We start from the raw sequence: 24,534 nt of genomic DNA, 5'->3' as shown, positions 1-24,534 counted from the left end.
CTTAATATTGCCATTTGAAATTTTTCAGGCTGCTACCCTTGTCCAGGGCCCAACATGAATCCTATTGCTCTTGGGAGCCGCTGGCTTGCTTATGCAGAAAACAAGGTAAGGCAGGGCCCATGTTGGAATATTTGTGATGGAGTGTGAGTGTTCCAAAGGTAACTACCAACCAACAATGAATGTTTAACTTAGTAGTTTGTTTTCTTTGCTTTTTGTTTTAATTGGGCACCCAATAATTGTCTGTACTCACTGCTTAGGATCAGTGTTTGGACTCAGCCTTACTTTTTTTTCAGGCTTAATTTTCTGTAGGGAACTTTACTCCATTAATCTTAGCTCACAGCATTGAGATTAGCACAGTAGTTTTCTGAGGAGATAGAAATCAGGAGGCAGAAATGACTTCTGTTCTTATTAGTAGATTGGAAACTTGTGGCATAGAATAAGTTAATGGAATCTAACTGTCTGTGTACATCTAAACAAGAGTTTTGCCATTCGTTATTTATCAATTTCACTTATCTATGAAGGTCATCATAGTAAATGAGATATGGTATTTTATACACTGAAAGATTTATTTCCAATTCAAAGCAAAGGACAAAAATCCTTTCTATGCCATTTATGCCATTTACAATTTTGTCGGTTAACCCTGTCATGTCATGTGTAGAAAATATTTTCCTTTGGTGCAGGATCCAATCTGGGATCGGGTATTTCGTAGGAGTGTTCCTTTCTTTTTCTTTTACACTCGATTGATAATTTTTGAAGACTACAACCCCCTATGTATTCCTCTTGTTTTTTTTTTTTTCATAACATGATTTTTATCTTGAATATTTTTGATGTGCTTCTCGAGACTATATTTGGGCTGTGTACTTCTGGCCGGAACGCTACGTGAGTGTTGCTCTCTACTTCCCTCAGCATCACATCTGGAGGCACATGATATACATCTGTCCTTTATTGGTGATGCTAATTTTGTCAAGGTCTCGTCCAGTTTATACATTGAATAATCACTGTTTTTTCCTCTGTAACAAATAATTTGGAAAGCGCCTCATATATCCTGCTTTTCATCAACATCTTAGCCTAATTTTAGCATCCATGGATGATTCTTGCCTGAATCAGTCTTTACTGTGAGGCTTGTGCATTAATGATTTTCCTCTTCCACTTTGCACATTTACCAGTAGGCATTCGGCTTTCTATTGTAGTCAAGAACTCTGTCTTCCTTTCTGTCTTTCCGTCCGTATTTTTGACATGGGCTCTTGGATTTCTGTGGTTTTAATTTTTTGTTCTGTCTGTTATTATTTTAGTTTTTAAATTGTCCCAGAGTTGACCAGTGAGAACCCCGTTAGTCTGGTTCTTGTGACATCGAGATGTGTCTTCATCAGTTTTTTTTTTTTTTTTTAGGACTTCCCTTGTGGCTCAGTAGGTTAAGAATCTGGTGTTGTCACTGTAGTGGCTCAAATCGCTGCTGTGGCGTGAGTTCAGTCCCTGGCTTAGAAACTTCTGCATGCCATGGGTGTGGCCAAAAAATTTTTAAATAAACATACTATTTCCATACTTGCTGTCATAAGACTATGTCCAGGGCCATCTTGTACTTGCTAAGTCTCAGCCCTGGTATCATCTTCTTTTGGTTTTACTAGTTTCTTGTAGTGGGCAAAGCTATTAGATGCTGAACTTTGTCCAGTAGATGGGCTCATGGTTACTGGTGTTTATTGCTTCTAGATTCTTTCATTCAGTGGACAAAGTTCAAAAACATACATGTTATATACCCACATATACTTCTATATATACACATAAATAGGCAAATATACACATACTCATACTCATGCACCCACATACACACATGTTCATTTTGGAAATAAGCTCACATTGGCATTTCTACAGGAGTCTCTCCTTTTTGTTTCCCTTTTCCTATTTATATGTCCTTGGTTTTGGATAGGAGACTATGATGTCAGTATGTTTTCTTCATTTCTTCAGTCCTATAATCCAAAAACATAATTATACAAATGCTTGCTTGTATCACTACAAAAGTCACACCAACTAAAAAGAGTTCAAGATGTTCTTGAAATTCTTTCTCCTTTTTTTTTTTTTTTTTTTGGTTTTGTTAGGGCTGCACCCGTGGCACATGGAAGTTCCCAGGTAGGGGTTGAATCAGAGCTGTAACTGCTGGCCCACACCACAGCCACAGCAATGCTGGATCCTTAGTCCACTGAGCAAGGGCAGGGATTGAACCTGCATCCTCATGGTTACTAGTTAGGTTTGTTACCACTGAGCACTGACTGGAACTCCAAAGTTCACTCACCTTTCACTTCTGCCTAAAACTGAAGGTATTCAGTCAGATGCTGCATTCATAGGTTCTATAGTTTGTCCTTGGTCCCACTTTTTCTGCCTTCCTTCATTGTGTGAGTTTTCATTTAATAAATAATTAGGGAGTTCCCGTCGTGGCGCAGTGGTTAACGAATCCGACTCGGAACCATGAGGTTGCGGGTTCGATCCCTGCCCTTGCTCAGTGGGTTAAGGATCCGGTGTTGCTGTGAGCTGTGGTGTAGGTTGAAGACGCAGCTCGGATCCCGCGTTTCTGTGGCTCTGGCATAGGCTGGGGGCTACAGCTCCGATTCAACCCCTAACCTGGGAACCTCCATATGCCGCGGGCACGGCCCAAGAAATGTCAAAAAGACAAAAAAAAAAAAAAAAAAATTAGGTACATTTATTTTTATATTTGTTTTATTTATATGCTTATATATTTATCATGTTATATATATTTACCTTTCCCAAAATAACAACACAATATATAATTTTATATACATACACACACATATATATGTATGTGTATATTTATATTATATATATAAAATATATGGAGTCTTTTGTATGTTGTTTTTTTTGCTCAGCAATATTTTGTGGGAATTGGGTGTGATAGAGTTTTGTAGTACAGAAGTTTCTGACTTATCTTTTATTTTGATACACTGATGTTCAAATATAATTTTTTTTGTTTTTTTTTGGTCTTTTTAGGGCCTTACCTGTGGCATATGGAGTTCTCAGGCTAGGGGTCCAGTTGGAGCTGTAGCCTCTGGTCTGCGCCAGAGCCACAATGACACGGGATCCGAGCTGCGTCTGTGACCTACACCACAGCTCATGGCAACACCAGATCCTTAACCCACTGAGCAAGGGCAGGAATCGAACCCGTGTCCTCACGGACGCTAGTTGGGTTCGTTAACCATTGAGCCTCAACGGGAATTCCCAAATATAATTTTTGCAGTGAGTCTAAGTTTTAAACAGATTTCCAGCTTATTTATGTTTATGTAGGAATGCTGACTCAGATTTAGTTGAACTGAGAGTCATAGTATTTCTTGTTTTCCTTGATTATTTTAATTACCTGAAGCAGGGAAGTAGTATTTCTAAGCTAATGTCTTTCCTTGCACATGCTGCAGGAGGCAGCAGAGGGATAATTTTCATCATTCGTTGAGTCTGTGTATATGAATGAATGAATGAGTGGGTGAGTGACAGAGATTCTCTTGATTAGTTAAAATTTTCAAACTCCCTTTTCTCCCCTCTGTGAAACTGTCTTCCAGTCTCCTGTGATTTGGAAAATTCCTCACCACTGACTTTGAATTCTACTTAATGAATCATTCAGTGAGGCAGCTTAACATCTCACATCAGACAATAATATATTCTTGTGCTAAAGGTTTGTGTGTATGTGTGTTTAATACAATGTCAGTGATGACAATTTTGACTTTAAAAGAGTAAGAGGCTTACATATTATTCTTTATTGTGTGACCTGGTTTGAAATTATTTTCTTTTTATATTTTGGGAGAGCAAGATTCTTTCTGGATTCTGTAGGCTTTGAATAGCTCATATCACAGTGTGGAGCTATTTTAATAGTCTACTAATATCCATTTATTAAAAATTTTAAACATAAAAGTCTGGCGAATTCCCTCCCTTCTCCCTGCCTCCATCCCCGCCTCCCTTCCTTCCTTCCCTTCTTTGCTTGCTTTCTTTCTCTTTTTCTCTCTTCTTTCTTTCTCTTTCTCTCTCCAAAATTTAGGAGGTGTTGAAGCAGTGGATAATTTAGTCCTGCTCTGTTGCTCAGCACATGAGATAATCGTGCATGTCAAACTAGTGATTCACTTTGAGAATTGGCAAATTAATTTATTTACATCAGACATGAATAGGGGCGTTTCTTTTTCATTCTGATGTTAACACTAGTAAGCCCTCTGAAGTGGACTAGGACCATGTGTGTCATAGTTGATTTATGCACAATTGGTGCCATTTTCCCACAAACACAATTGACATTGGAAATATGGCGCATTTTTTGGTCTATTTTTTAAAGTTTCCTTTTACAATCTTTATGTAGGAATTAGAGGACAGAACTCTAGTTCACTAGCATGTTAAATATTTAATGTTAGGAAGTCACATCTAAGTCCTTTGATTATGTTGCTAAAATTTATTTGTGGAAAGTCTGCCAGATCTCAAATTCTGCCATCTCGGAGTTTAGGAATTCTTAATGACTATTCATCTTGTAATTAAAAATCGTATTTGAGCATGAAACTGCCTGAGTGGCACCAGGAGGTTATAAAAAGGAGTAAAAGTGTCTCAGCAGGGCTTTTAGCTGTTTGTCTGAAAAACCCTCATGCAAACATTCCCACCCACCACCACCATTCTGCAGGGTAAATAAGCTCTATCCTAAGAGCCTGTAGAGTTAAACAGCTTAATTGAAATGACTTTCTGGTCTCTCTCTCTCTCTCACAGTTGATTCGATGTCATCAGTCCCGTGGTGGAGCCTGTGGAGACAACATTCAGTCTTATACTGCCACAGTCATTAGTGCTGCTAAAGTGAGTATCCAGCGGTCTCTGGGAGTTGCAGTTACTCTGCGTATTTATCATGTTTCTTTCTGGAATTGAATTGAGATCGTCCCTTCCCTTTTCCCTCACAACTATTGAACAAATTCAGGAAAGTAAGTTGATTATTTTTCCCCTGAGGAGAATTGCTGGCGAAATCGTTAGGTATTCAGTCTCTTAAGGTTCCTAAATAATAATACTTTATTTTCTGTTGGAATGATTATAAGGTTTGTCTTTATCCAATTTAAAATATTTACATCTGTTAGCTAGATCAAAGTCTGTAATCTAATTAATACCACTTTGGAAAGAAGCTTTTTATGTTTTACGGAGTGACTTCTGGATTCTTTTTTGCATCACTTTACCTATACTGACATCCCTCTGCATCTTTGAACATTCACGAACCTTCTTCGCATAAAAAGAATATCATTCCTTATGCGAACTTGAGTGAAACCTCTGGCACTTTCAAAGATTCTTTCATGTCAAAGAGCTGCCCCCTGCATGTTTGTCAAGTGAGTTCTTTTGGTGTATGTGTGAGGGTTAATTTTGATGATGTCTCGTAAACTTTAGGCTGATTATAAGGTATTCTTATAATCACTATCCTTTGAATTGTGAAGTATACAACAAAACAATTCTAATAATAGGGATGACACAGTGAATCTAAATGACAGCATGTAATAGAAAACACAACGATTCAGAAAAGAACAACAGTTTAAAGCAAACCACAGGGAGGGAATCAAAGGTCACACTGTTTTATGTGAAACAAATACAGAAATACTGCAAGACTGATCACAAATGCTTACATGATGTGGTTTGGTGAGAGAAGCATTATATATTTTTCACTCAAAGGGAAAGACTGGGCTTTCTGCTTACAGCATCATATATTTTAGAGTTGAGAGTCTTTATAAGAATTACTTCCTTTTCTCCACTCTGTATGAAAAAATTGTGATGGTTGTTTCTGTGAAGAGAAATCTGAGACAGCATCAGTGTTATTCAGTTAATTTCTAGTAGATTCACAGAGCACTCCAATGAGATCTGGTTCTCAAGTATTAGAATCTCTTCATACACTTTGTCAGGGTAGCTCACTGTGTTGTTATCCTGAATAATTTTCAGTTATAATTATAACTTTGCAGTTCTTCTTTGCTATAATTATGTGTTTGGGTCCCTACATAAACGCATAGTGAACTGCCTCCTTCAGTAACTGTTTAGTTGTTTAACTGTTCGCTGGAAGTACACTTGCTGGAATGAGGCTAGACTTAACTATGGTTTGAAAAGAACTCTCCACTTTTATATACGGCAGTATTGTGAACTGCGAAAGATATGCTCTGTCTTTTGCACTTAAACTCTCGGAGATTTTGTTGATGACCACACCTGAAGAAGCCCTTGGTCACCCATGGAGTTGGCGTTGATTGCTCTGACAGTAGATCAGGTGTTGTCATTAACTCTTGAATAAAGTGATTAATGTTTAATTTTTGTTTGGGTTAGGCTGATTTTAGTGCTGATTCCTGTTTTTGCTTATACATTTATAAAATGAGGGCAAAACAGAGCCATGAATGGAAAGGTCACCTGTTTTTTGCTCGTCTTAACATGTCCCATCACATATTATCCCCTGTTCTTTTGGTTGATATTTATCTTGAAATGTTATTCATGAAATTATTTAGTTGTGAAATATTTTGGAAAACACCTCATAATTTAGGTAATTTTTTTTGTGTACTTATGGACTCTTGAGTCAGAGAGCATGAATATCTTGAGGTTTTGTTTAAAATACTGTCAAATTATTTTCCAAAAATCTCATCAGATCTGGATTGATCACATCCAAGGCGTAGATATTTTTTATAGGAAAGATTGGAAATTTGGGATGACTATACCCCCCCAATGTAATTTCTCCTAATAAGTTATTGGATATTAGAAACTTTGTGGATAGATTAATCTTCTGAGGTTGATGTATTCCAGATTAACCTTTTGTTTTCTGGAATACATACATTCTTTTGTATTTTTGCCTATTATATTATGGGTTATACTTTACTTATATTAGTATGTTCATTCGTGAAAATTTATCACAATATATACTTACAACCTCTGTACTTTGTTGTGTAAGTGGTTATAAAATTTTACTAAGAAAAATCCCTTGTGGCACAGAAGGTTAAGGATCCGATGTTGTCATTGATGCAGCTCAGGTTGCAGCTGTGGCGCAGGATCAATCCCTGGCCTAGGAACTTCCACGGCCACCAATTCAGCCAAAAAGAAAGAAAAAAGAAAACTTTCTCAAAGGTACCTTCAGATCTAGAAACCTTCTGCAGAGAATTCTGTTTACAAATAAACAATAGCATAAATTAAACAACCAGGATTTACTGTATAGCACAGGAAACCATATTCAATATCTTAACCTATAATGGAAAATATTCTGAAATAAATATATAACTGAATCACTCTGCCATACACCTGAAACTAACACAATATTATAAATTGCTACACTTAAATTAAAAAAATAAACAATTGCACTATTACCAAGACTCTCCCTCAGGATAAAAAAGTCAGATTATGTCTATTCTTGTTTTACAATGCAAGATGCAAGATCACCTTGGTATGGAAACTGGACAAGAGTATTAGGAAAAAAGAAAGCTGTAGTCCTGTCTCATAGGTTTGAAAGATCCTAAACAAAATGCTAGCAGAAGAAAAATGAATATACACAGAGGGGTAATGTGTCACAATCCCTTTGGGATAATTCTGCAATATAAGGCTGGTTTATTACTCAAAATCAGTGAGTGTAATTAGCCACATTAATGGAATAAAGCTGAAAATAATATAATTATCTCAGAATATGCACTATAAGGTTTGATAAAATCAAATACATACACATTGATAAAATCTCTTAGTAAATAGTGATGGTTTCTGATTCTCTAGAAATTCCATTTTCCTTAAATAACCAAACTATTTAAGCACAATAAAGACAGCCATTTTAGTTTGTTTCTGATAACTCCAATATCTGGCTCCCTTTTAGGTGTGTTTTTGTTGTTTGCTGTTTCTGGTAGCTGAGGCTGTCTTGACTCCTTGTTGGCCTTGTTCTAAAAAATCTTTAGAAGCAGTTTTTTTTTTTGGTCTTTTTGCTATTTCTTGGGCCGCTCCTGCGGCATATGGAGGTTCCCAGGCTAGGGGTCGAATCGGAGCTGTGGCCACCAGCCTACGCCAGAGCCACAGCAACGCAGGATCCAAGCCACGTCTGCAACCTACACCACAGCTCACGGCAACGCCGGATCGTTAACCCACTGAGCAAGGGCAGGGACCGAACCCTCAACCTCATGGTTCCTAGTCGGATTCGTTAACCACTGCGCCACGACGGGAACTCCTAGAAGCAGTTTTGATTTGGAGATGATACCAGGGTTCTTTGACACTCTCAGGCGTGGATCATCCTAATCCAATTCAGGGATTGAGATTACTTTAATTATTTAAATAAAGGTCATCTGAAATAGCTGAGATCCTGATTACCACAGGTGCACTCTTATTTCTGTTGTGTGTCCCCTTATGTTTTCACCCAAAGCATGGAGGGGGTCACCAGACAGACCCCCTTGAGTGTGACTACCTTCTTCCAAAAGCACCAGCCCGTCTCTTTCAGACGCCCCCTCTAGAATTGTCCAGTGCATTTAGTCCCAAATACCAGCTAACTTGTCTGGGTGGATTTCCTTTTTCTCTTGGATTTGGACCTAGTAACTCATCAGTATCCTGTTAAATATTTAATAACTTTAAGGGGAGTTAAAAAAAAAATATCCACTGTTTTCCTACTTGTTTTCATGGGTAGGATTGATCTGATTTACCTAGCCTGACATTATTGAAAATAGAAAATAATTCTTATTTCTTACCATTTTAATGATTTCTAGTTAATATGATATTTGAGATAGTACATGGAAAATATTTGAAAAGCCATGGCGTATGTGCTTCTTAAGAAAATACTAAATCACTTTCTCTGATAGAATAATCATTAATATTTTCTTTCTCTGATGACAGCTTCTTATGTGGCTTCACAGAGGCTAACCGCTTTGTTATATAGAAGGATTAATTGTTGAATTTTTAATTCTTTATGTCTCACCTTATAATTATAGGTCTAAATTATATTAATTGTATATGTGCTCAGATCTCCTTAGTGGAAATAAACTTTTTTCCTCCCTGGGTTTTTAAATAGCACTTCAAATTCATCTTTGCAAATAATTTATGTGGCTTTCCTTATAAAGAATATAATTATGATGAATTCTCTGTGGCAGTGTTGAAGGAAAAAATTTAATATTGAAATTTTTGAAATTGGATTATTTTGAAACATTTATTAAATCTGGGTCCATATATTCTAGTTACCTTATAACTGTCCTATTTGATTTTTCCTTTTAATGTGTTTAAAACCCCAGTGTGGTAAATTGATTTAATAAAAACGCCTCTGTTTTCTCCTGTTATCTGATAACCTCTTAATGACAACTAACAGCTTTTGTGAGAGCAGCACCATCAGTACTAATGGGGAGGGAGGACAGCCGATAGGGCATGAGAAAGGTTAAAGATGCCTAGTGACCCTTTGCTGACTCTGTACCATGTGCCTTTGAATGTTTGGCCCGTTTTAGGAGATGGTTTAACACATTTGTTAGAGTCTTATTATGTTCAGCACTCGTAGAGATACAGATTCGTTCTGTGAATGTTCTTACAAAGGTTAGTCGAGAATATAAAGAACTTTTGAAAAATGTAGTTACTTCAGATGGTGAGGACGCTAGTGCTCACTGATACGTTTGCTGTTAATACGGAAACAAATTTCTCCTAGAAGCAAAGGTCTTTACGAATGTAGAAGACTTGCACATCCCTCTCTCACCCCCTGCACTGGACGTTTTTTTAAAAATTTATTTTTTTTAATTGCAGTCAATTGTCATTTCCCCAATACATTTTTTTTTCTATTGTACAGCACGGTGACCCAGTTACACATACATGTGTACATTCTTTTTTCTCCCATTATCACGCTCCATCATAAATGACTAGACATAGCTCCCAGTGCTACACAGCAGGATCTCATTGCTATGGACCTTATTTTGAAAGTTAATGACTGTCATGTCACTGTACAAAGTACAGATTTGATGACGGTTCAATCTGGGTTTTAGTGTCTTGTCCACCATAAGTACCCCAACAGTAGTCATACGTTTTTTGTTGAGAAATATCATTAAGTCTTCCTGTAATATGAGCCTTTGACTGTGAAATATATACTACTCTGTTTTTCCCCTCTTTCTGGAGTTTTTTCCTAGTTCTCTTATATTAACTTTTCCCTTTATCTGTGGTTCGCTTTGGTACATTACTTCCCACTTTCTGTGTGCTCCAGTTATTTTAGTTTTATTCCTTTTCATTGGTATAAGAGCATGAAATAATAGGCTCAAGGGCAAATGGGGAGGATATACAATCAAAGACTTTAAACCTGAAAGGCATTCCTTTGATAAAGGGATAGCTCCATGTTTAAGTGGGACCATCTCCATTAGCATTAATGGAGTAAGTACATCAGCTGAGGCATCTCAGAGGTTAATCAGGCTTCCTGGCCAGCTTTTGACATCAATACACTGTGGCGCCTGGTTTTGTTGGTTTGTCAGAGGCTTTCTTGACAACACTCTAACAGACTTTGTGTAAGTCATTTCTTGTGAATTATTGAAACAAATGTTTGGCTGCTAATTGAGGAACACTAATGTGTTTTATAATCACTGCAGTTTGAGTTTTTAGCGCTAAACAAAACAGTTGCAATTGATTTGTGGCTTTTTCTTGGTTTCAGTCAGCTGTAAGTTATATCATTTTGCTTGAATTCAGCAAATGGCTTTGCTGGTCATTTTATTTAAGTATTTATTAGGATACATTATTACGGCCTTCACTTTTCCTTTTTTCCCCTCCCAGTATTCATGTGTTTTCTGAATTTATGAAGTGTGAGATCACAAGTAGTAACAGGAATAGATTACAAGGCAATATTGGATAGCACTTAAAATTAAGCTTTGGAGATAGTTCTAGAATTGAATTCTGGCTTTGTCATTGGCCAGCTGTTTGACCTGCCATCTTACTTAATTTCTGTAGCCTCAATTTTCTCTTCTACAAACCTGAGGGAGATGTTTGAGGAAATTTATACTTTTTTTTTTCTTACCTGTGTCCATGACATGCAGAAATTCCCCAGGCCAGGAATGGAACACATGTGCAATATTTATATTATAGATGTAACTTGGAAGCAGAGTCTTTTTCACATGCAGATTCCACCAGTGTCTCAGTCTCTTTCATGCTAGCAAGTAAACTTAAAAGTAGATTTATACAGAGTTCCTGTCATGGCTCAGTAGAAACCTGACTAGTATCCAGGAGGACACAGGTTTGATCCCTAGCCTTTCTCAGTGGGTTAAGGATCTGGCACTGTCATGAGCTGTGGTGTAGGTCGAGGATGCGGCTTGGATCTAGTGTTGCTGTGGCTGTGGTGTAGGCCATCGGCTGCAGCTTTGATTAGACTCCTAGCCTGGGAACCTCCATATCCTGTGGGTGTGGCCTTTAAAAAAAAAAAAAGAAAAGTAGATTTAGAGGAGTTCCTTCCATGGTCCAGTGGGTTAAGAATCCATTTAGTGCTTGGGTTGCTGTGGAGGCACAGGTTTGATCCATGGCCCTGCACAGCTGGTTAAATCCCCAGCCCAGTGTTGGTCATAGATGCAGCTCAGATTCAGTCCCTGGCCTGGGAACTTGCATATTCTGGAGTTGTGGCCATTAAGAAAAAAAAAAAGAGAGAGAGATTTATGCTATTACAAAACTAGAACATCGCATAGTTTCTATTTCTTACTATGTCACATGTTTTAAGTTTTGTGCATTGAGGAAGGGGGAAGAAGTAAATATTTTTAATTACCTTCATGTGAAACAAAGCTCTTTATTCTCACCATGCTGTCTTTGAGAACTTTTTTATTTAAAAAATTTTTTTATTGCTTTTTAGGGTTGCACCAGCAGCATGTGGAGGTTCCCAAGCTAGGGGTTGAATTGGAGCTGCAGCTGCCAGCCTACACCACAACCACAGCCACATCAGATTTGAACCATGTCTGCAACCTACACCACAGCTCACGGCAACACTGAATCCTTAACCCACTGAGCGAGGCCAGGGATCGAACCTGCAACCTCATGATTCCTACTCAGATTTGTTTCAGCTGTGCCATGATAGTAACTCCAAGAACTCTTTATTTTTTTCAATTTATATATATGTGTATATACACATATATATATTGCTTTTTAGGGCTGCATCCACAGCATATGGAGAGTTCCTTTATGGGTTGAATTGGAGCTGTAGCCGCGGGCCTACATCACAGCCACAGCCATGCCAGATCCAAGCCATGTCTTTGACCTATACCACAGCTCACGGCAATACTAAGATGCTTAACGCACCGAGGATCCTTAACCCACTGAGCGAGGCCAGGGATCAATTCGAACCTGCATCCTCATGATACTTGTTGGGTTCGTTAACCGCTGAACCATGATGGGAACTGCAGAGAACTCTACGGATGCCATCACTCAAACTGATACTAGTTTTCTAACTAAGAAATATTTAAATTTGTATAAAAGGCTAGAGTTCTCCTGTGGTGTAGCGAGTTAAGGATCTGGGGTTGTCACTGCAGCAGCTTGGGTTCCTGTGTCAGCATAGGTTTGATCCCTGGCTGGAAAGCTTTCACATGGTGCAGTTGTGGCCAAAAGAAAAAAAGTATCAGACTGAATTTCTGTGTCCGTGCACTGCTACATAAAACCTTATAAGAGAATAAAGATTTGATGTGAATTAACAAAATGTATATTTCTATTTAGAATGCAAATACTGATATGAAACTATTCATCTTACCTTTCGTTGTGTAGACATTGAAAACTGGCCTGACCATGGTTGGGAAAGTGGTGACTCAGCTGACAGGCACCCTGCCTTCTGGTGTGACAGAAGATGATGTTGCCATTCACAGTAATTCAAGGAGGAGTCCTCTGGTCCCAGGCATCATCACAGTAATTGATACGGAAACAGTTGGGGAAGGCCAGGTAAGAACTCATGCCGCCTGTAATGTTCCTTTTGTGCAGAGAATGGACCAACCAACCAGGCATATCATTTGGAATCAAGATCATACAAAATATATTTGGTCTTGGAGACAATGTGGAATTATAGACAATTCAGGTTATTTCAGGTTATATTGGAATTGCAGAACATTACGCTTATTTCAAGAGTTCTTTGGTGGCTCAGTCAAGTTGAGGATCCATCATTGTCATTGCTGTGGCTCAGGTTCCTGCCATTGGTGCTACTTTGATTCCTGCCCTGAGAACTTCTGCCTTGGCTGGAAACAAAAAATAGGTTATTTCAGGTTAGAAATTTTTTTTTAAATGATGAGTAATTATTGAACATCATAGGGAATATAGCCAATATTTTGTAATAACTATAAATAGCATGTAGCCATTAAAGTTGATTTGCATTGTTCTGTCAATTTCTGCTGTACAGCAAAGCGATCCAGTCATACATCTATACACACTCTCTTTCTCATATTATCTTTCATCATGTTCCATCACAAGTGATGGGACATAGTGCCCTGTGCTATACAGCAGGACCATCCATTCTAAATATAACAGTTTGGGAGTTCCCGTTGTAGCACAGATCTGACTAGTATCCATAAGAATTCGGGTTCTATCCCTGGCTTCTCTCAGTGGGTTGGAAATCCAGCATTGCCGTGAGCTGTGGTGTGGGTCGCCGATGCAGCTCAGATCCAGCATTGCTGCAGCTGTGGTGCAGGCCGGCAGCCATAGCTCCAATCTGACCCCTAGCCTGGGTGCTTCCATATGCCACAGGTGCAGCCCTAAAAAAGCAAAGCAAAACAAAACAAAACAAAACAAAACAAAACAACAGTTTGCCTCTCTTAACCCCGAACTACGTGTCCATCCCACTCCCTCTCCCTCAGCAACCACAGGTCTGCTTTCCATGTCTGTGAGTCTGTTTCTGTTCTGTAGATGGGTTCACCTGTACCATATTTTATATTCCACATGTAAGTGATACATATGGTATCTGTCTCCTTCTGACTTACTTCACTCAGTATGAGAATCTCTGATTCCATCCATCTTGCTGCAAATGGCATTATTCTGTTCGTTTTATGGCTAATATTCCATTGTGTATATGTACCATATCTTAATGTCCATCTATTGATGGACATTTAGGTTGTTTCCATGTCTTGACTATTGTGAATAGTGCTGCAATAAACATAGGGGTATATGCAGCTTTTTCAATGAAAGTTTTGTCTGAATATATATCCAGGAGTGGGATTGCTGGATCATATGGTAATTCTATATTTAGTTTTCTGAGGAAGTGCCCTACTGTTTTCCATAGTGATTGTGAAACTGACAGAACTAACCTGGCCAGAACCCAGATTGGGATTTAAAATCCACGGTTTTAAATTAGGATTACTCACCCTGTGTCTGGACTCACCGAGGTTCAGGTGCTTTATGCCTCCACGCAGAAGGAATTCAGCGAGAGACAAAGTGATAGGCAGGAAACAGATTGATTAGGATCGGACGCTTGTGAGAGATGCAGGTGGGTAGGCACAGAGGCTCTGCTCAGGAAACCGGTGGGCCACAGTTTTATCATCCAAGGGGCGTGAGCATTGGAAAGGCCCGCCTCTTCCTTTGCGGGAGCAGTAGCTCCTCCTTAGTATCTGGTAAGGTGTGAATGCAGATCCTCTGAAGGGCGGTCTTGGTCTTCCAACGCCTGCCCTGGGTCTGGATCTGAATGCAGGTCTCATCCCACCCCCACCCAATGACCTGAGGTGGTTCTTGCACCTCCACTAGTTAAGCAAGCCTGCCTTTTCTTGAACTTACTAGAGTGGGCTCCCAGCATCCCCCAGGTTTCCCTCTTTATCTGTGATCCTCCGCTGGGACTTCTGCAACCACCTGTGACTGCTCTAGCCCTATCAGGTGTACCACCAACAGTGGAGGAGAGTTCCTTTTTCTCCACACCTTTTCCAAAATTTGTTATTTGTAGGCTTACTAATAATGGCCATTCTGCCCCATGTGGGGTGGTACCTCATTGTAGTTTTGACTTGTATTTCTCTAATAATTAGTGACGTTGAACATTTTTTCCCCATGCCTGTTGGCCATCTGTATATCTCCTTGGGGAAATGTCTATTTAGGGCTTCTGCCCATCTTTCAGTTGGGTTTGTTTTTTTTTGCTGTTGATTGAGTTGTATGAGTTGTTTGTATATTTTGGAGATTAGGCAACGGAAGATGATTTTAATAGTTTGAGGCCATTGCTATATGTGTATAAAACTGATTACTAGAATGAGATAGGAGGAGGGCAACATTTATGAGAAAAATTATTTTAATTTTGTAATTTTAATTTGTTTATTTGTTACATAGTGCTGTTATTTCTGAACATAATTCTTTGAAATATTAACCCTAATTAGTGCATGTTCTTTTGAAAATAATCTTCTTCCAGTACATATGGTTTTACATCTTAATGAAAGATTACATTTGCCTGGTACTCATATACTGATTCCTACAGTAAGATCAAGTGGCATTTTAAAAAAATATGTGGACTGTGCTGCAATTAGAAGACAAAAAAACTTTAAAATTCTGAGTATTGTGTCTAGTTATTGTAGTTTATTTAAAATCTGAGTAATAGAATTCACTGCCTTTCCCATCTTAATTTGTGGTTCACCAAATATGTTACAGGCTTATATTCTTGTTTAAAACTCTTTTACTGAAGTGCTTGTGAACTTTTCAGTTGACTGTAACAACTTTTTTTTTTTTAAAGTTGTGTTAATTAGCTCAAGTTGATGGACACATACAGATGTTCTCTTTTTAAATTGAAATTAAATATATAAACCCTTAATGTTTTATGAGTGTTAAAGTAAAAAATATTTTTTGTTCTTTGATTCTTAATTAATTCACTTTCAAGGCCACCCACGTTTACTGAGTAATAACAACCCTCTCAGCATTTTCTAGTTGGGTGAGTGTAAGTCAGTCTGTTAAACGTTTAGCAGTTGTTGACAGACTGATTTGTGGTCAGTTAAAAATCGAAAATGTTATCTCATTATTTTTGGTGGAAATAGAGATATAACTCTAAGTAAAGAACATGTAAGATGAAAAATTTTAAGTAATTTACATGAAAAGTATAGCATTAGCTCTTATATTTTCAGTTGTGATTTGTATCTGATTTTTTTTTTCTGGTTCTTAACCTTTTATAACTTTACTTTGAAATTGTCACATTTGGAATGTGGAAATGGACTGTAGCTTGTATGAAAGTTCATTATTTAATGATAAGTGATTCTTATTAGAAAATAATCTTAGAAAAAAATAATCATAGAAATGTTAGCATTTATTTTATTTTATTTTATTTACTTTTTTGTCTTTTGTCTTTTTAGGGCCCCCCTGCAGCATCTGGAGGTTCCTAGGCTAGGGGTCCAGCCTGAGCTACAGCTGCCAGCTAGGCCAGAGCCTCAGCAACGTCAGATCCAAGCCGAGTTCTGCGACCTACACCACAGCTCATGGCAATGCCGGATCCCTAACCCACTGAGCAAGGCCAGGGATTGAACCCCCAACCTCATGGTTCCTAGTTGGATTTGTTTCCACTGGGCCAGGATGGGAACTCCAAAAATGTTAGCTTTTAAAAGTTAAAAAAAGTGAGAGTATTGTTCTAAAATAATTAAAAATTTTTTCCTATTTGTTGTTAGCATAATCTTTCTTCATTCCAACTTGTAACATTTAACTTGACTTAGAAATTCTATTACGACAGGAAGTAAAATGATATTCAATAAATGATAAAACGCTATGTGCATTTTTAAAGAATTATAAATATTTTTTGAAGCAGTAAGAGTTCCTCAGTATAAAACTGTGCTCCTTTTTTTTTTTTTTTAACATGAATCTGTCTTTTGTCAAGAAGACATTTTTGTCTGTGATAAATAGTTCAGTTGGAGTACAGAACTGTTTTTGGGTTATGCTGGATTGTATTAAAAAGACTGGAGTGGTTAATGTCATGGTTTTATCACTTGCAGTCCTTTCCCACTGATGTTTGACCTTAGTGGTAATGGTTTTTCTTTTCTGTATACATTTTAGGAGCTAAAGCTGATATGATGATATTATCACTTTTGCTGTTTAAATCTATTGAGCTTTGATAAAGATATTTTCATGTTTATGATGATAGTGTATAAAATTTGATTCACCATCTTTCTGATGCTAAATTGTTTAGTTTGATTTGATGGTGACAGGATCACTGTGTGGTAACTGCATTAAAGGGGAATGGATTTAGTTGACTTTATCCATTTTTGTCTGTGTTACTTTCAAGTTTTATTTAAAAGCATTTCATGGAGTTCCTGTTGTGGCTGAGTGGTAACGAATCCTGCTTGTATCCATGAGGACTCAGGTTTGATCCCTGGCCTGGCTCAGTGGGTTAAGGATCCGGCATTGCTATGAGCTGTGCTGTAGGTTGCAGAATGCGGCTCAGATCTGGCGTTGCTGTGGCTGTGGTGTAGGCCGGCAGCTGCAGCTCAGATTCAACGCCTGGCCTGGGAACTTCCATATGCCTCAGGTTCGGCCCTAAAAAAAGGGGGAAAAAAAAAGCCTTTCATGGCTAAGTTAGGCGGTATTATTTGCCTTTACAAATTTATATAATTGAAGTTTGCAAGCTGGCAAAATGTCTAATCAAGGAAAAACATGCCGGAATGATGACATAAACTTGAGCTATTTCTTGCCCTGAGAGCAACTGCAAGTGTTACCTATAATAATTTAATGGTTCCTGAGATATTTTTCTATGTTTTTGTTCATATGATAAAGGCTTATTCACCCTGTATCTGTTCAGGTGATTTGTCAAGTTGTTACTACATATATTTAGGGTTTTAGCCTGTTTAGTTAGGTAGTGGGTAAAAATTACATGTTTTAGGACAACCGTATGAGGATATTATTTATATAATATTTTAGACTAGGTGATGATGCCATGGAGAGAATCCCTACAAAAGTATCTGGTTGTTATATTTGTGAAGCTCATAAAGAGAAGATTCAAAAAATCTTATATGGTGGCATGAGGTTTTGCTATGCACCAAGATTAATGAGCCTTTTTACGGGATGGCTTCTGTATTAGTACCATCTTGTAGAGTACTCAATACTAATTGTGTTGGAAAGAGAAGTATAGCATTATAATACATGAAAGGAAAGAGACTCCTCTAAGATCCAATTAAAATAGAAAAATGGGCACAGAGCAAATATTTCACAGGAAAAATATTTACAAACGGTGTAAAATCCATAGACTTGACTTGTTATAGGAGAAAGACAAAACTAAACCAAACTACCACTTGTCACCTATCAGCATGAGGAAGATTAAAAAGCTTGCCATATATGCTCTAGTTTTAACTTTTTCTTTTTTGGCCACCCCGTGGCATATGGAGTTCCTGGGCTAGGGATCAGATGCAAGCTGCATTTGCGACTTACACAAATGCCAGTTGAGGCAGTGCCAGATCCTTTAACCTACTGTGCTGGGCCAGGGATTGAACCTACATCCTGGCATTGCAGAGAGGCTGCCGATCCCATTGTGCCACAGCAGGAGCTCCCGTTTTAACTTTTAATTTTGAAATAACTGTAGACTCACAGTAAGTCGCAGATGTATCGATGTGCTCTTCACCCAGCTTCCTCCAACTTCCCACAAACAGTGACATTTTACATAGCTGTGGTAAAATGTCAAAACCAGGCTATTGATAATGGCACATTACTGTTTACTAGGCTACAGACTTTATTCAGCTCTCACCATTTGTTTTACCCACAGTTATTTGTGTGTGTATCCAGGATATTGAAAGAACTGAATAATAAAAAGATAAATAGGCTTATTTTAAAATGAGCAAAGGATTTGCATAGACTTCATTCCAAAAATGATATACCAATGACTAGTAAGCAGAATGAGAGCCCTTGCACTTCGCTGGTGGAAATGTAAAATAATGCATTTGCTTTGGAAAAGAGTTACCATATGATTTGGCAATTTATTTCCTAAAATAATTGCTCTTAGGAGATATATAACCAAGAGAAATGAAAATGTATGTTCATGTAAAAACTTGTACCCGAGTGTTCTACAATGTTGTGTTATTTTTAGGTATATAGCAAAGTAATTCAGTTATACATACATCTATCCTTCTCAGATTCTTTCCGTGTATAGGTTATTACAGAATATTGTGTAAGAGTTGCTGACATATTAAAAGAGATGGTATTTATGTATTTTTTAACTTAATGAATTTTATTACATTTATGGGTTGTACAATGATCATCACACACACACATATATACAGTGTAATATTATTTAGCAATAAAAAGAAATGAAGTACTGATTCATGCTACAAAATAAATGAACCTTGAAAATATTATGCATAGTGAAAGAAGCCAGTTTCAAAAGAACATATAATGTGTTAACCTATTTATAGGAAATGACCAGAGCAGGCAAGTCTATAGAAAGAGCAAATAGATTATTGATTGCCTAGGACTGGGAGTTTAGAGGGAGTGGTTATGGCGTCTCTTTGGGGTGATGGAAATGTTCCAGATGTGTTGTTGTGATGGTTTCACAACTCTGTAACTGTACCATATGTCCAAAAGCAAGCAGTAGATGTAACAAACATGGGTTAACACACTTTCCTGGAGACTGCTCCTATGAGACAAATTCTTTTCTCTTTCTTGTTTTCCTCACCTAACATTTTTGATAGTCGAGTGGAAGGACGGAAAAGACAGATGAGAGCAATAATTTATAACGCATGTTTCCCCCCATTTGTGTTAAAATAAACCTAACATAAAAGTTGCCATTTAGCCATTTTTAGGGTTACAATTCAGTGGCATTAAGTACATTCACAGTGTTGTATAATCATTGCTATTATCCGTGTCCGGAACTTTTTATCATCTATATGCATCAAACAATAACTCCCCCTCCCCCTACCCTCACACCTCCTGGCAACACCGTTCTAATTTCTGTCTCCAGTGGATTGTACAGAATTAAAAATACATACAAAGGGATGGAAAGGGTGTGGAGAGATGAAACCTCATACTTTATTCATGGACATATGAAAGTGTCTTCTTTCAAAAAATTTTTCTATTTCTTAAAAATTTCAGCATTTTTTTTTTTTTTTTTTTTTTTGTCTTTTGTCTTTTTGGTTGTTGTTGTTGTTATTGTTGCTATTTCTTGGGCCGCTCCCGCGGCATATGGAGGTTCCCAGGCTAGGGGTTGAATTGGAGCTGTAGCCACCGGCCTACGCCAGAGCCACAGCAACGCGGGATCCGAGCCGCGTCTGCAACCTACACCACAGCTCCCGGCAACGCCGGATCGTTAACCCACTGAGCAAGGGCAGGGACCGAACCCGCAACCTCATGGTTCCTAGTCGGATTCGTTAACCACTGCGCCACTACGGGAACTCCAGCATTTATTTTTCATATGACCGAGCAAATCCACTTCTAGCTATCTCCCTGAGAGAAATAAAAATACATTCACACAAAAATATGTGTGTGTAGGTATTCATACCAGCGTTATGGATAATAGAAATCAAGTGTAAATAATCCAAATTGCCAAGAATTGGTTGCTGAACCCACATGTTGTGGGACCTCCATACAGTGGAATACACATAAGCAATACAAAGACATGAATGACACCTGACACAGCATGATTGAACCAAAAGAATTATGTAAGTGAAAGAAATTGAAAAATTTTGAAAATTTTTAGAACAGGGAAAAAATATAAAATATACATTAGGAATTTCCAGGGCTTGGGATTGGTGTTCTACTGTAAAGTCATGACAAAGAAATTTTGGGGGTGTTGGAATTATTTTGAATCTAAAATGTGGTAATAGTTATACAACTGGTGGTGGTTATATAATATATTAGATATAAATATATAAACACTGTATATAAATTTACTAAGCATTATTCACTTATATGTTTAAAATGGGGTGATTTGTATGTATAAGTATAATGATAATTGGGGAATGCTTCCCCCCTATGATTACATAAAGAGAATATAAGTACATTACTTGACAGAATTTTTAAAAATAACTATTTACAGACTCTATATCAACCAAAAGCTAAGAATGAAGTGATAAGCATGTATTCATGCTGCTCTTATCTCTATCTGCCAGTAGCTTGGTGAGTGTGATAGTTTTATGAGAGCAGATTGGGTCACATAAACAAGCACTTCTCCTTCTTAGAGGTAGAATTACTTGATTTGAAGGTTAAAAAAACAGTGTATTAATTAAAAATAGTAAATTTGGTAGGTGATGAGTAGGGATAATATGCAGTTCTGGTAGCCAAGATTGCAGTTCAGTCTGTGGCCAATTTGAAGAACAGAGAGGAAAAATTGATGAAATACAGACAGAGGTTCAGAGACCTTTGGGACAATATCAAGCTTAAGAACACATATGTAATTGGAAGATTGTTTTAGGGAATAATGATGTTTCTCAGTTGATAATTCACATGACAATAATAGCCCAAAGAAATGGAGAGAAAAATGCAGCTGTCTCAGAGCAAGGAGCTATAATTTATTGCAGTTAAGTCTGGAATTAAGCTGTAATCTTGTTGTTTATGGTGTACCTCATAACCTGAACAACCACTAAGAAATTACTCTGAAAATTAACAGAAGAATTAAAATAGTTAACATTAAAAATAATTGTTTCACACCAAAAAAGAGGATCAGAGGAACAACAAACACCTGAGATGTAAGAATAAATAGAAAATGGCAGACCAGAATCCAATTGTGTGCATAATTGTGTTAACTATAAATTGACTCAAGTTAAAAGACAGTGATTTTCACACCAGGATCACTTTAGATTCAAAGATGTAATTGGTCGAAGTAAAAGGATGAAAGAAATGTACCATGCAAACAATAACCATAATAGAATTGGAGTGGCTGTGTTAATATCAGATAAAAGACTTTTAAGTCTAGTTAACATTTATAGTTTGAGATTTAAATACTATGCTTTCAATCAATTTTTATCAATTGAGAGAAAAACTATACAGGAGTTCCCAACCTGGCTCAGCAGTAACAAACCCGACTCGTATCCATGAGGATTTGGGTTCAATCCCTGGCCCTGCTCAGTGGGTTAAGCATTGCCCTTAAGCATTGCCATGCGCTGTGGGGTAGGTCGCAGACACGGCCTGGATCTGGCATTGCTATGGCTGTGGTCTAGGCTGACAGCTGTAGCTCCAGTTTGATGCCTAGCCTGGGAACTTCCATATGCCACAGCTGAGGCCTTAAAAAAAAAAAAAAAAAAAAGAAAAAAAAAAAGGAAGAAAAGAAAAACTATACAGAAAATTTACAAAGATTTAGAATACTAACACTGTCAACCAACATGACCTAAAACTACTCCCCCAAATGTACCGACTTCACATTCAAGAACATCTGGACTGTTCTCCCAGATATACCATATGATTGGCCATAAAAGAAATCTGAAGCATGGGAGTCAATGATGGGATAGAATTATGAGATGAAGAGATCTCAGGGAAATTAGAAAATATTTTGATTCAATGAACATAGAAATAGAACATATTAGTAATTATAATTGCAGCTATAATATTGCATAATGGGAAAGTTATAGCTTTAAATGCTTATAGTAGGAAAGAAAAATGGTCCCACATAAATACTCTTAGCTTTTAGCTTTCCCTTAAGTGATTTCAAAAAGAGCAAATTCTAACCAAAGCAAGAAAAAAAGAAGTAAACAGTAGAAAGATGAACCAAAGTCAACAAAATAGCAAACAGTGAAATGATGGGGAAACTCTAAAATTGGTTCTTTGCAAAGATTAACGAAATTGATAAATTTGTTTTCTTAATTTCTGTTTTAAGTTAGTCTTCATTGTAAATAGAAATGAAACTGATTTTGAGTATTGATTTTATGTCCTGCACCTTTGCTGAATTCATTTATTCTAACTTTTTTTTTTTTTTTTTTTTTTTTTTTTGCTGTGTGGAATCTATAAAATCTATTACAGAGCTAATTTTACTTTTTTCCAATTTGTTGCCTTGTGTTTCTCACTCCCCCCACCCACTGCGCCCTATTTTAGTCTGGTTGCTATGGTTAGACCTCATAGTACTATGTTGCACAGTGGTAGTGAGAGAAGACATCCTTGCCTTTTGCTGATCCTAGAGGAAAAACTTTCAGTCTTGCTCTATTGTGTATAATGTTATCTTTGACCTCTGCATATGTGACTTTCATTATATAGAGGTAGTTTCCATCTATTCCTAGTTTTTATCATGAAAGTGGTTGAATTTTTTCAAATGCTTTTTATGCATTGATTGAGATGATCACGTGATTTTTGTTCCTCAGTTTGTTAATGTGGTGTAATAGACTAATTGATTTTTGTATGTTGAACCATCCTTACATTCCAAGTATAAATCTCACGTTTCTTGGTGTATGATCCTTTTAATGTATTTAATTTGGTTTGTTGTTTTCTTTTGGATGTTTGTGTCTTATTCATCAGTGATATTAATTTGTAGTTTTCTTTTTGTCTTTCTCTTGTTTTGGTATCAAAGCAATGTGGGTCTCATAGAAATATCATGTAACCCTTTTTCTTTCTGTGACATCAGTTTTAGTGGCTCCTCTTTCATTTCCAATTTTAGCTATTTGAATTTTTTGCCCTTTTTTTTTGGTTGTTAATTTGTTACACTAACAAGGGTCTGTCAGGTTTGTTGACTTTTTTTCCTTTTAAGAAAAAAAACTCTTAGGTGTAAACTGAACCAGGAAAGTAAAAGACACGCACACTAAAAACTATAATATGTTATTAAAAGTAGTCAAAGAAATTACTTATGGAAGGACATCTCATGCTTATGAGTTTTAAGACTTACTTAATGTTTTAAAATACCTATAGCACTCAAAGTGATATTAAATGCAATCTCTAGCAAAATCTCTACAGTGTTTTTTGGCAGTAATAGGAAAAAACCATCCTAAAATTCTTATGAAATATGAAGGTACCCTGAGAAGCCACCACAGTCCTGGGGGAGGGGGGAACCCCACTGCCTCATTTCAAGTCATTTTTCAAAGCAATGGTAATTACAATGATGTGATAGTGGCATAAAGACAGACCAGTGGACCAGAACAGAGAGTGCAAAAATAAACCCATGCATGTACATCCAAAAGATTTTTGACAGTGTTGAAAAAAACTGCACAGTGGGGCAAGGGCAGTCTCTTCAACAAATAGGCTTGAGAAAACTGGATAAGTATATGCAAAAGAAGGAAGTTGGGCCCTTACCTTATACCACAAACAAAAATGATGATAGCTCAGATAGATTATAAACCCAACCATAACGCCAGAAACTGTTAAACTGCTAGAAGAAGACTTAAGGGAACATGTTTAGGATTTGAATCGTGCAATGATTTCTTGTGCCATATACACAAATGACAAAATAAAAACTAGGCAAAGGGAACTACATCCAACTTTAAAACTTCTGTACCTAAAAGGAAACAATCAACTGAGTGAAAAGGCAACTTATGGAGTAGGAGAAAATAATTATAAATCATATTACCTGGCAAAGAGTTAATATATAGTATAAATAAGGAGCTTCTACCACTCAACAATAAAATACCCAATTAACAAATGGCATAGGACTTGAATAGACATTTCTCCAAAAATGTAGAGATGTCCAATAAGCACATGAAAAGATGCTCAGCATCACTAATCATTAGCAAATCAAAACTGCAGTGACTCAAAACCTCCTACCTATCAGGATGACCATCATCAAAAGAA

The 24,534-nt window shown here is 37.2% G+C and overlaps 1 protein-coding gene across 26 annotated transcripts in view; it reads left to right on the top strand.

Annotated features, from left to right (window-relative positions):
* Positions 1-24,534, top strand: part of BCAS3 (BCAS3 microtubule associated cell migration factor) — a 580,731-nt gene that overhangs the window by 136,921 nt on the left and 419,276 nt on the right. For all 26 annotated transcript variants that reach the window (XR_014821299.1, XR_014821300.1, XR_014821301.1 and 23 more), the window contains exons 10-12: positions 29-105; positions 4,735-4,818; positions 12,682-12,852. Coding sequence is in view for 21 of the 26 variants with exons in the window: in XM_084985051.1 (XP_084841177.1) it covers positions 29-105; positions 4,735-4,818; positions 12,682-12,852 (332 nt within the window). In the remaining 5 variants the exon portion in view is untranslated. The remainder of the gene's footprint in view (positions 1-28; positions 106-4,734; positions 4,819-12,681; positions 12,853-24,534) is intronic.

This window comes from Sus scrofa, chromosome 12 (assembly GCF_054392235.1).
Source record: "Sus scrofa isolate SSC_HxYL_T2T_F1_AM1 chromosome 12, Sscrofa_HxYL_maternal_Yorkshire_Landrace_v2.0, whole genome shotgun sequence".
In the NCBI taxonomy this organism is placed as follows: Eukaryota; Metazoa; Chordata; class Mammalia; order Artiodactyla; family Suidae; genus Sus; species Sus scrofa.
This window is presented reverse-complemented; position numbering and strand designations above follow the sequence as displayed.